At 46.4% G+C, this 13,666-nt stretch overlaps 1 protein-coding gene across 1 annotated transcript in view; it reads left to right on the forward strand.

Annotated features, from left to right (window-relative positions):
- The window catches only part of PREX1 (phosphatidylinositol-3,4,5-trisphosphate dependent Rac exchange factor 1), a 277,523-nt gene that overhangs the window by 189,395 nt on the left and 74,462 nt on the right, over window positions 1–13,666 (forward strand). The window contains exons 9-10 of the mRNA XM_019539798.1: window positions 251–400; window positions 8,738–8,885. Coding sequence (XP_019395343.1) covers window positions 251–400; window positions 8,738–8,885 — 298 coding nt within the window. The remainder of the gene's footprint in view (window positions 1–250; window positions 401–8,737; window positions 8,886–13,666) is intronic.

The raw sequence follows: 13,666 nt of genomic DNA on the forward strand, positions 1-13,666 counted from the left end.
AGCCCTGTGACTGGTGCTTTTGCTACCCCCTCGCTCCAAGTCCTAAAGGGCTTTTTGTCTCTAACCTTCCCGTTCCTTACCTGTGCCGTATTGCTGTCCACCCCCTGTCTTTCACGTTCCCAAAGCTCTCTTTCTTCAGGCTGGACTAATTTATGTGTTGAAATTTCAGCCAAGATGTCCAAGGCTAGTTTGTTTTTATTAAAGGGCCAGGCCTTCTGTTCACTCTGGGCTGTTTTTTGTGTTTCTGCAGCAGATTACCACAGCAACGGGTACACAGTGACAAATGGCTGGAAGATACACAACACAGCCAAAAACAAATGGTTTGTCTGTATGGCCAAGACTGCAGAAGACAAACAGAAATGGCTGGATGCTATAATCAAGGAAAGGGAACAGAGAGAGAGTAAGTGGCCAACATATCTTCTAGTTGTTCTGAATGAATTGCGCAAGAGAGTCACTGTGCGTGCATATATGCGTGTGTATTTGTGAGAGCGTCTTTTATTGTCAGAGTTTTCCTCCATGTGATAATGGGTTTGCACTGGCCAGTGTCAATGACAAAACATTTGAGTGGGGAGGTAGCTGCTTCTGAATTTAGCCCTGGACAGTTTGATACTGATGCATCATCCCAGTTACAAGAATCAAATGGTCCGTTTCTGCCACACATTGAAGATCTTTGAACAAAATGGAATCAGACTGAAAGAGTTTTCTTTGCAAAGGGAGCCTGTAAGGGGGAGTAACATCTGGTGAATGTACCGCTTTTGTCCAGGCAGTGATGCAGACCCATCCTGACCTGAGGAAACCTAGTTTTTATGTAATAAATAAAAGAGTTCAAGGAGGATACCTTTGGGAATATTTATGTTACTCAGACAAAAATGACAGTGACAAAGCTATGCAAAAGCATGGGTTATTTTATGCTTTCCTCTAGAGCTAAACATAAAAGCAGGCTGGTCTTTAAAACTGTGCTATTAGATGAAGCTGAGGTGTCCTGAGTCTGAACTTAAAACAAGAAGCCAGGAGGTCCTGATTCAATAAGCTTTAGACACTGACTCCTTCTGCAGCCTCAGAAACATTGTTTTAAAACTCAGCCGGTTTCCCAGCCTTTTGAAGGGCATGGGCAGGGGTGGTGTTGGTTAATTTTGGTAAACGACTTTGGAGAGTCTGACTTGCTATTTAGAGGCGGCTTCCCATTTTGCAGGCCTACCAGTGTAGGTAGTACTGTCAGTACATGGCCTCATTTATAGATCTAACTGTGTGAGTGGACCAGCACTGATCGAGCCCAGACCTTATAAAGTGTTAAGGGATCTTGACTGGGATTGTTATAGGAATAAGGGAGTTACGCATGCAGATTCCATTGAAATGTAATGGGAGCAGGATGCTAATCTTTTTAGGGTGCTTTGAAAATCCAGGCTTCAGTTTTTATAAACAAGGCTTTGTAGCTGAACAGTGCATATCCTGGTATGGACACAGAGCTGGTGTGAGACCTTTGGTGGCTCCTGGCATGAATTAAGGCAGGGGTTGGCAACATTTTTGGGCCAAGTGCCAAAAAACCCTGCAACTTTGACTTGGCGTGCCAGTGGCGGATGGCAGGGGAACCGTGAGGAGCCTGATCCTTGTTGTGGCAACACAGCCTTGGCCCCCTTCCCTGCCATGGTCCCTGAGGCACACATGCAGCTGCTACCAGCAACAAGCCAGGCCAGGGCTCCAGACTCTGGTGCAGTTCCTTGCAGTCTTGTGGCTGCCCTCTGCAAGCAGCTCAGGCTCTGGGCAGGTTCCTGTTGCTTGCCACAGAGCCTGAACTGCTTGCAACAGGGCTTGCAGCCTCCCCACCCATTGCTGTGAGCAGCCTGGGCTCTGTGGCTGCATGGCAGGAACCTGCTCAAAGCTGGGGCCGGCTGTGGCATGACAAGCAAAATGGCTCCATGTAACATGCTCCGCATGTGTGCCAGGGAGTTACCTACCCATGGACTAAAGCACAGGTCCTTCCAGCCTCCCATACACACACATTGGAAGACTTGCATCAGCTGAACTGAATTCACCCTCAAAGCTCTGGCTATTTTCCTGGTTGTTCACCTCTAAATCCCATATAGTAGACATTATAGTACTTGAAATGCAGGAATCATTTCCAATGTACCTTGTCATATATGAATCCCAGGGTACCTTCTTATGATAGCAAAGCAACCAGCTTCAGAATACAGGTCGGCCATGACATAAATTAAAGAGAACTCTAAACCTAAGGCTTGAAATCATTAAGGGATGGAATACCCCTGAAGGCAAGTGATAGGGAGCATTTTAATTTTTCAAAGACTGTGTTGTAACGATTAGGGGTGAGAGGTCTTTTATTCATTGATCGGTTTTGCATCACAGTCTACTAGAAGGATCCCTTTGTGCTATTTTATGCGTCTTATTTCATAAAATGATGTTCCTGCGTCAAGAGCTAACCTCTAAGCACTAAACTACATTGCTGTAAAGATCAAGAAAATCCTCATTTCATAAAAACCTCTTGTTTTATGGGCCCCTGGGCGCTAAGGAAATTTCACAAAGCGTCTTGTAAAAAAAAAACAGCAGAGGAGGAAGAAGATTCATGTTTAAGTGAGAAGTTAGTCAGAAGAGCGGTGATCCATCCAACGGAGAGGTCACAGACTGAGCAGAACCACAGGGATGGTTAAAAATTAGAGCATCCTCATGATAAGGGCTGTTTTCTGGTGTGTCTGAGACGTCTGCTGATTTGAGTTGTTTTTAAACGCACACATGCATACACCTATCATAATATAATATATTATGTAGTTTTATAGCCCCAAAAGGGATGGTCATAAACATGAGACATCTCCATTAGAGAAAGTATTGAATATTCATATTTTAATTGTTTATATCTCCCTCAAGAACTGCTGATGTTCCACTGAAAATTTTTTTAGAGACTGACTTCAGTTCTGTGTCCTTGATTTCTATTTGTCTCTCATGACAGGGGTGAGAAAATTTGTGTATTAAGAACCTAAAAATGCCCATCGTTTGTGGTGACGGATGAACCTTCAGAGCATCTATTTTGTTTGGATGAGCACCCAACAATATTGCTTGTCCTCCAGTGAGAGGGTTGTTTCAGAGACTAGATACCTGGGTGGTAGAGCAAGAACTTGAGAGTCAAAAAGACATCTATTTTCTTCTGGGCTTTGTCATAAATTGATTTCTTATATGAGCTCTGTGCTGCCTAGGTCAGTATGTTCAAAAGCAACCAGTTATTTTAATAGATTTCATAAACATTTGGGCTGGAAGGGACCCCAGAGGATCATGGAGTCTCGTCCCCCACCCCATGGGCAGGAAGTCAGCAGGGATCATAGGATCCCAGCAAGATAAGCATCCAAATATGTCTTGAAGGCATTCAAAGTGGATGCTTGAACCACGTCCGGCAGCAGGCTATTCCAGACCTTGGGGGCTCAGACAGTAAAGAAGTTCTTCCTTATGTCCAGCCTGAATTGGTCACGGTGGAGTTTGTGACCGTTCGATCTCGTCATCCCTTGGGGCGCTCTGGTGAACAGACATTCCCCCAGATCCTGTTGGTCACCCCTGCTAAACTTATAGGTGGCCATCAGATCACCCCTGACCCTGCGCTTTTCCAGGCTGAAGAGCCCCATGGCTCTCAGCCTGTCATCGTAAGGTTTGTTTTCCTGACCTCTGACCATGCGCATGGCTCTTCCCTGGACTCTCTCAAGCTTCTCCACATCCTTTTTGAATTGTGGAGCCCAAAACTGGACGCAGTACTCCAGCTGTGGCCTCACCAAGGCCGAGTACAAGGGGAGAATGACGTCCCGGGATTTGCTTGAGAAGCATCTATGGATGCAAGCCAGTGTTTTGCTTGCTTTACTAGCTGCAGCATCACACTGAAGGCTTATGTTCATCTTGTGGTCAATCATAACCCCCAAATCCCTTTCATCTGTAGTGCTAACCACCGTAGCACTGCCGAGCCTATAAGCATGCTGCAGGTTTTTCCTCCCAAGGTGGAGAACCTTGCATTTTTCGGTGTTAAACACCATCAGGTTCTCGTTCGCTCTTTTCATGAGCCTGTCAAGGTCTGCCTGGGTTGCCCTCCTGTCCTCAGGTGTGGATGCTTTACCCCAGAGTTTTAGGCATCTTTGTTTTGTAGCTAGCTGCTTGAGATGTCTTGGACCTCATTATTAGAAGTACAAAGGACTAAACAGCTCCAGATTCTCTCAGCACCCCTAAAAATCAGGCCTGAGGTATATCAAGCTGGGTACCCAGAAATGGATGTGTCTGAAATTGTTTGTAACTTTTTGCAAGTTATGATCTCACCCACTCTAGGTGCCTGTGTAAAACAAGGGAAATAGTACTTTCCTATTTTGAGGGTATGACATGGAACTTATGTGTAGATTACTATTGAATCCTCAGGTAGACACTGAAGAGAGATATCAGCTCCTGTTGTTATGCCTCCCAAATACAGGATGATATGAGGCTGGCGCAAATAACGCTGAAGAAACCAAAAGTACACATCCATAAAAACAAAAATCAAGGGGAAAATACAAGAAAACTTTGGTCACAGAAGGAAAAGCTTTTCATGCAATGCTGGCCACTCTTGAGATTTTTTTTCTGCTGCTTTTCGTCATGTTAGTTTATGGTGTGGTACCTGATGACAGGAAACCCAGATAAGCACAGCTCTTAGGGTAGGCATTCCAGACCTTATTGGAAAGCTTCATTGGAATTAAAGAACTAGAAAGGTCATTGAGCTATCAGTGTTTGGATTAAAAGGTTGGTGAACTTCCCGGTCCTGTAGGATGAGAGGGGACGAATGCGCATTCCAGCCTGCTATTTACATCAGAGCGCAGGGAATTCAGTGATGTAAGGCCAGAGTGAAACCTGTGTACTATTACACAGGCTGCTTTCTATCACAAGTTCATGTTGCAAATTAACCTTGGCTACATATGTCAGCATGCATAGTTGAATCAGGTCATGGGATGGTGAGGGAGGTGGCAAAGAGCCAGGAGGTTTGCAGTGCCAAAACCTTTAACCAGATATTGGATACATGACACAAATACTGTGCAAGATGAAATGTTGCATAAGACTCATTTCTTAAGCACAGGTACTAAAACCTGTGTAATAAACAGGAATCTGGGTTTTCCGTTTCCAATGGAAAAACAGAGAAAAACACGGATTTCCCCCTTTACTCAAGGAAAACAAGGATTTTTCATTTTAATGGAGAAACCTGTGGATTTTGCGGTTTTTCAAAGAGCGCTCTGCAGCCTGGCAGAGTTCCAGCTTGCACAGGGCTAGGGGGACCAGGAGGAGGGCGGTCTGGCGGGGGGCACCGTGTGCATGTAAAAGCACAGCCTGGAGAGCAGCTCCCACAAGTAAGTGGGGGGGGGTGCAGAATTGAGGCCCCTGTAGTGACGGGGGGAGGGAGTTGGACAAGGCTGGGGCTGCTGCCCAGCAGGGCAGTGCATGGGGCTTCGGGCCTGGGGTGGAAGGCACAGCTGCAGGGCCCTGGCAAGGAGCGGGACAGGGCTGCAGGCACCTCGTCTGAGGGGGCAGGCTGGCTCCCCGCCATTGCGTGCACTCCCCAGGGGGAAGGGGGAGCCATGCCCCCCCGACCTGTGCATAGGATGGGGATGGGTGTGGGCTGCCCACTGTGGGCCTGTGCCACTGCCCCAAACCCCATGCCATTACCCTTGCTGCTGCTGCATGGGCAGGAGATGCCTTGCTAGGGCAACATAGAGCTCGCAGCAGCAACAAGCATCCTCACCCAGCCTCACTGTGCCCTGCAATGCCGGCTCGCACCCATTGGGCTGAGGAGGTCCCAGGGGAGGGGCAGTAGGGTGGGGAGCCCAAGCCCTCATTGGGCAGCCTGCCTCACCCCTGCCCTGTGCACAGATTTGGGGGGCATGGGTCCCTCCTGCCCCCCCACCCAAGACTGCAGCAGGCAGCAGAGTAGGTAGCCAGGCTCTGTGCTCTGCTCCACTGCAGCAGCCACTGCCTCCTTCTGCAGGGGTCAGGGGGCTGTGGACCCAGGTCCCTGGCCCCATAGCCCTGGCAGCTGGGGGCCCTCTCTGGCAGGGCTGGGTTGGGCATGGGGCTGTGGATGAGAGATGAGGGACACTAACAGGACTGGGAGGTCTGTGGATGGGGAGTAGGGGCACCAGCAGGGATGTAGCAGGGGTGTGAGGAGCACCACAAGGGCTGGCAGGGAGGAGCTGTAGCAGGGGAGTGAGGAGCACCAGCAGGGCTGGAGGGGCTGTGGTTTGGGAGTGAGGGGCCTGGACCTGCATTTTGTGAGCGATGGGGACAGGGGGAGCTCTGATTTTCCATGATAAAAAACCTAAAATCAAATACCAAAATTTAGAGGTTCACCTGTACATCGGTCCACTATCAGATCAGCACCAATATGAAGAAAATTGATTATATCAGAAATCAGCCTAATGTGGCTGATAATTTGCCTGATAAATGCCCATGCATGTGTGCAGCCCAGCAGCATGGAGATCTGCATGCAGCTGGTAAGTCTGTTGTGGTGAAAGGGGAGGGGGAGGGAAGGGACATGGGGGGGCATATCAACACCCTCTGCAGTGATGGAGGGAGTGGGGCTGGGGTAGGCTCTGCACAGCTGGGGTGGGGCAGGAGTGGGAAGGAGCCATGGCTCATCTGGGGGCACAGGGAGGGTGGCTTCTGCTGCTGTGCTTCCGCTGCTCATCTGGGAGGGCACGGGGTGGAGGTGGGGGGGTGTCCCCGGATCTGCGTGGGGCAGACTGCAGCTGCAGGCTGGAGCTGAGGACCACACTGCACTGTGCTTGGGGTGGGTGGCACTGGTAGGGGGCTATGGGCGTGCTACGGCCAAATCTGGCCTCCCATAGCTCCCCTCCCAGCGCCACCCCCTCTCACCCCAAGTGCAGTGCTGCAGCCTGCCTGGCCCATCCAGCACAGATCCAGGGGCACCCCCCCCCCACCCCCGGTGCTCGAGTAGCGTAAGCAGCATCAGGAGCTGCCCCCCGGGTGAGCTGCGGCTCCATCCTGTGTTCGCCCCTCTCCAGCTGGGCAACACCTACCCCAGCCCCACTTCCTCCCTCACCATGAGGGTGGGTGTTGATCTGCACCCCCATGCCCCTTTCCTCCCTCCTCCCCTTTCACCACAATACACTTACCAGCTGCATGCAGCTGTATTGGAAATCGTATCGGTGTCGGCTAATATGCCTCCTTAAAAATTGCCTATCGGTATTGGCCCCCAAAATTTCTATCGGTGCATCACTACTAAAATTTATCTATCTATCTATCATAGATTTGGGAGGCGGGGGGGGGGGCGTTATCAGAGAATTTGCGATTTTTTGATCAGAGAATTTGCGATTTTTTATCAAGGAAAACCGGGATCCCTGGGAATAAACACATTAAACACTGTCCAAAAACTGAGGCAGCTTTTTTAGTATTTGATGGCCCTGAAGGCTGTGCATTCTTTTCAGCTGTACTTCCTCAAACATACCGTAAGTTTAGATCTGTGGTTCTCAGCTCCTTTAGATTCAAGGCACCCCTCCTTATGCTCAGCGTACCACTCGGAAAATGCCAGCTCTCAGTTTTCACTCATTTTTTGACCACAGATAAAGAATGGAGTGATTCTTCTGTTTCAGAGAACCCAAAAAGTTCACATCATAATATTTTAACACTATGAATTCCTATTTAGAATCGCTGGGTTTATTTTATTAATCCTGTTTGCATACCTCACACTGCTAACATTGTGACACTCTGCAGCACCCTTGAAAGGATCTAGATACAAAAGGCAAACTGTTCATCTATTGGAAATTGCTAAAAATATTCTCTACCTAGGCTTTTGGTCTTTCGTTTTAATCTATAAATATATCTATTACTCATAAAAGGTGCTAGAATAATACAACTAGAAAGCATAATCTTGTTCTTTTCTAGAAAAGGTTCCTGAACAGTCAACAAGTATGCAACGGTTCTTACCCAAGGCCCTTAACCCTCATCTCTGAGGACAGGAACTTAAGGCATTTTCCATGACCCATTCAAAAACTGAATGAAGAGTGCCAGGGAACTGGTCTTTCTGATGGTGGTTTGGGGGCTATTCATACATATTCCTTAGGAGCTGGAATGAGAAATACAGGCTCTTTTAAAACCATTGCAACTTTCAGTCGCATTTAATTTGGGACACATTGAATCTGATAACTGGGAGGTTAAAATCTCCCACGACCGTCTCTTGAGCAAAATAAAAATTTCCATGTGGACACACATGATATAGTTAGCCTGTTATCATAGTGTCATTTGTAGACGTTGTATTAATGGGATAGGCTGAGGAATTAATACTCAGCACAACCATCACATTCTGAAAAGATTTCTGCCACATCAGACAAAGCTTATGAATGCAATTTCAGTGTCTAAGGTGACATAATAACAAATGAATTTTGAAATGATAAGTATCTTATTTGTAACTTGCCCAAAGTTTTGCATGTATCTGATACCATTGGGCTCTGTAGATCCTCAATGTCGGCCATAGAGCCACAAATGTGGGGCTTGTTGGTGATCTCCATGGGAAACATGAGAAGAGGCTGCAAGCTCTTTTGTACATCACCAGTGAGAGTTGCATATAATGAGATCGGGAAAAGACCCATATTAGCCATGATCATGAAAGTAGCCTATGCAGTAAACTCCTAACTTTTCATGTGGCTGCCACTTTGCATCTGGATGGGGTCAGCTCTCTTGGGACTGGGTTTGTTGAGGGAACTCCTCCTTTGTATTCCAGGTCTGAAACTGGGAATGGAGAGGGATGCGTACGTCATGATTGCAGAGAAAGGAGAGAAGCTGTATCACAAGATGATGAGCAAGAAAGTGAACCTTATCAAAGACAGGAGGAGAAAATTAAGCACTGTTCCCAAGTGCTTTCTTGGCAAGTAAGTGGTGGTTGGATTGAAAAGATCCTTTCATACCAATTAACAGAAGGGCCTGTGAGTTTTCAGTAGATGGTATTGCGAGGACAGATCAAATGTGCTTTGATGGGACTTAATTGGAAAGGTCATAACCCCCATTACAATTGCAATTTATTAAAATTCATTATTAATTCCTATTTATTGCCCTGCTGGGCTGTACAACGGCTGCTTGTTCAACTGTGAAATAATTCAGAACAGGTATTTCAGATAGATGGCAGGAATAAGGAAAAGGATTTAAACTTACAAATGCTTAATGCTTTGCTAGCCCACCTGTTTCCCCTTTTATTCAGAAGAGGATGCTTAATGGCTGATATATGAACTCAGTAGTGTTGTTCCAGTGGAAGAGAGAGGCAATTTAAGACAGAGACTTCAACGGAGACAATCTAAAGTGAACAAGAGCCCTTAAGACTTTGATACAAGTATATGATAAAAAGGACTTTTCTGCATGAGAAAATGTTTCTGATATTTAGGCTAGACATTAGGAAATGATTAACAGGGACAGAGATTAAGCCTTGGAAGGCAGACACTGGGGAAGGGGCCAGGGTGCCAGGATGGGGTTATTTGAGAATAGATTAGGTAAAATACTGGTGGGACTATTTTAGGGAAATCATAGTATCGTAGTACTTAGGGTCGGAAGGGACCTAAACAGATCATCAGGTCTGATCCCTTGCCCCGGGCAGAAATGGATGCCGGGATCATGTCACACACAGCTCATGGAGTCACAAAGAAATGCCATACACAGCTCATGGAGAGTCAGGCTGGGTGACCTGAGGAGACTTTTCTGCTTCAGCTACGATTAAAATGGGCAGCCGGGAAAAAACAATTCTGAGGGATAGATTACCCAGTCACTTCCCCTCCCTCCTGCCCACAGTCGTCAGACCCAGGCAGTTTGCGTGCATCTGGCCTCGAGCGTTCTCGGAGTGGAAGTGATGCAGTATCTTCATGCCTGACAGAAGGCAGTCTTTAAAGGACAGGCTGCTGTTCCTGGTATGGCAAGAGATCTTGGATCCTGTGGTGATTTTATTTTATTTTATTTTTTTGTGGGTTCACCTGGAAAGCTTTGGGCTCTGGCTGTGAGCCAGGTCATAGTATTTTCCAGTTTATGCACAACAGAAGACAGTCAGATGAAAAGACAGGGATGAGTTTGTCTTTAGCTGATGCCCCCATATTTTGCTTAGTTCCCAAAGTCACAGGTGGAGCTTTCTTGTTATTCCCTTCGTTTTTTAACATATTTCTTTTGGTCCTTAAGTGTTCCGTGTCCCCTTTTTGCTCATTACCCTCAATCCTGCCTGGCAATGACCCTAGTTTGACTGGTCTTGAGAACATAGAGCATACCAATGCCACAGTCCTTACCTAGCTATACAAGGGATGTGTTGCATTTCAGTCCTCACCTTCTGTAAACTTGCTTTTCCATTGTGGACTTTTTCTGAATGATTCATTTAATTTATGACCTGCACACACTGTCTAGCAGTTTCAGCCTAGGTTCTCGAAAGAAGCAGCCCCCAATCATATTAAAATGTGCCTACAGGTTTGGGTTTTTTTGTGGCGCATATGAGTGTCGGCCAAGATGATGCAGCCAGAAGATGCTAATGTTGGTGCATCTGTCTACCCAGCTGAGACCTGGACAACATACAAGGGTAGAGATACCTCAAGTCACTGGAGAAGTACCATCAGTGCTGCCTGCAGAAGAGCCTTTGAATCCATTGGGTAGACAGATGCACCAACACTAGCATCCTCTTGCAAGCAAACACCACAAGCATTTAGGTGATGATCATCCAACATCAACTTTGCGGGGCCAGCCATGTCTTCTGGATGTCTGACTCTAGACTCCTGAAGCAAGTTGTATTTTCCCAGCTCAGTAAAGGCGTCTGCTCAAGAGCAGTGGTCTCCAACCTTTTTAAGTAGGAGATCACCTTTGGCATTTAAAAACAACTCAAGATCTACTGTGTGCCACTGCCAACCTCCCCCCTTCCCCTGCACCTAGCAGGTACGTCTGTGGGGAGGGAAGTGGGGGGCAGATCGAGGCAGAGGAACAAAAATATTTGGGGCTGCACCTCCCCAGCACGTAGGTCCCATCTGACCGGGGCCCCAGGGGCCTTGATCTAGCCCCACCTCTTCCCTCCCCCATGGACTGACCTGCTGGGCTGGGGTGTGCACATGCATGCACACGGGTATTCAGCCCCCTACTCCAGCCTCGGATCAATGCCAAAAGGCTCCAAGATCTATTGGTGGATCGAGATCCACTGGTTGGTGACCACTGCTCAAGAGGAAGGCAGAGAAAATGCTTCCAGCACGTCCTCAAGGTTGCAATATTGGTATCAGCCCATGGGAGACTATTGCCCAGGACTGCCCCAAATGGAGGAAGTGTCTGTTGCAAGGATATCAGTACGTTGAAACCTTATGATGACAACAAGAGACAGAAAAACGGGAGCGGCAGAAACAACGTGTAGAAGACCAAACCAGGAACCCAGACCACCCACCCTGCACAGAAACTTGTACCCGTGCTGCAGCAGAGTCTGTTGATCCTGGATAGGCCTCATCAGCCACCTTCAGACCCACAGATAAGACAATTGTGGAAGACAGTCATCCTGTACTGTGAGAGACTGCCGATGATGATAGTAGACACTGAACTCTGCTACCATAAAGTAGATGTTCCCCTAGGGCTCTTGATGGACTCTGCTTCTGAATATGTAAAATTGCTTACACATTTCAATTTACTTGTGTAACAAAAGTAAAAGCTTAGGGTTGGAAATCTAACCCCTGATGTGTTCAGGACAGAGTATGTGAAGTAACTCCTGTAGGTGAGGCAAACACTCTGAACAACTTGTGAAACCTATGGGACACTCACTTTTCTTTTTCACTTCCCTCAGCCAGTAGAAGTGAAGAAGGGTAGTGTGTCTGTTTTCTTTGAGCCAGTTGGTACTACTCCTTGTCAGTCAGAGTCACTAGGAAAGGCAGTGAGGAGCTGAGATACAGATGCATGAGACTGAATTAGATGCTCAAAGAGTTTTCCTTAAAAATATTTTAGGTCACATTTAATGCATAGTTCAGTTGCTGGCTTAAGTCACATCCAGAGTCATTAGAGACGTGTACAGAAATCAAGTACCGGTAATCGTGTGTGCATGTGGTCACTCAGTTGTCTGCTGGCCCCTTTCACATGCAATTGCCTAATGTCCATAAACATTTCAGTGAGATAAGCCATGTGAACGCTTTTCCCCGACAAACGGGTGAAGTTAAAATTCCATCATCCTGTAAACTGCTTGGTGATCCTGTAGGGCTCTAACTGCCTTCAAGCAGATGCTTTTTTGGCAACAGTCCAGCATCTGTGTAACAAGAGTTGGAATATTTCTGGATCAAACACTTCTCAGAGTTTATTAAACTGGGAGAGCGAACACTTACTGATTTTACTTGTGAACCAAATGCCATAGAAATCTCAAAGTAGTACTTTAAAAAAACAGCTTGTACTTCTAACCGTTTCAGGGAGTTGGGTGAAGGATTCAATTTTTTTTCCCATCAGCACTTGGGGCTTTGTATCTAATGAAAACAGTGTTGTGTTGAGCAATCCCAGCAAAGTCCAAGGATGCAATTGCTAATGAAATAAGCAGTAACTCTAAGAGTGATATAGCATCCTACTCAGATCTGGGTACAAATTGTCAGCTGGTGTAAATTGTCATAGTGCCCCTGAAATCAGTGGACAATTGATGCCAACAGCGCTCTGGTGTCTCTTGTCTAATCGTGATTGTATTTCTTGGTGTGTATGTCTCAAATAGGGTGTACTTCAAACAATTATGTAACACCTCCTAGTCTGTATGAGGGGTGTGAAACATCTGATTCCCACTTTGTCCCTCTGGTTAGTTTATTTCCTTGGCCATTCTGGCTTCTCAAAGTGATTCAGAATCACTGGGACATCACATGCCTTCCCCTTCGCAAGTGCTGCACCTTACTCATCACTGCATTACTCTGGTGATAGGAGCTCTTCAAACTGTTGGTTTCCATTAGATTACACTGGGGTATTGAATCAGTCTCACTGCTTTTTGTTTGCCATTACAATTATATGGTAGACCCTTAAGAAGTTGGAGTTTTCTGTTGTTCTCAAAGGAAAACACAAACATTACTAGGTTGGGAGGAGTCACTTGCTGATAAACCCAGAAATACTAAAAATGTTACTCTCAAAGCCCATAGTTGTAGACATGGTTGCTGGTTTTGATAAGCAACAACCATACACAAATTGGCAGGTGCCCAACTGGTTTATTGAGCTCAGCTCTCCCATATGTTGCTTTGCTTTCAAATATTTCGTTTGTTCTTTTCTATGAACTTAACACATTTCTAGTGTAATCCCCAATTAAACTGACAGGACACTGGCAGTGTCCCATTCATCAGGCTGGCAAAGTTTAGTTGTTCTACATGCATTGTCTTTCTAGTTGTGTCAACGTACTACATATCTAGCCATGTTCACTGTCTTTTCTCTATCCCTGTTTGCAGCTCTGCATGCTCCAGCATCCCCTTTACTATAAACTTTTAGTAGGGCACAAAGGATCGACAATCATTTATTTATAAACCAGGCAACAGATTTAATATAGTGGCACTAAATTAACCTGTCAGCGGGACTTTTAACTGTGCTCTGCCAGAACTCTGAGGGACTATGCTTTCATGTGCTTGGTGTAATGCCATTTAAGCCCATATTTTACACCATCGAATACATGTCTGCTATATCTAATCTTTCCTTACATGAATCTGCTACTTAC

The sequence above is a fragment of the Crocodylus porosus genome, unplaced genomic scaffold, assembly GCF_001723895.1.
Source record: "Crocodylus porosus isolate Cpor-Errol unplaced genomic scaffold, CroPor_comp1, whole genome shotgun sequence".
Classification (NCBI taxonomy): domain Eukaryota; kingdom Metazoa; phylum Chordata; order Crocodylia; family Crocodylidae; genus Crocodylus; species Crocodylus porosus.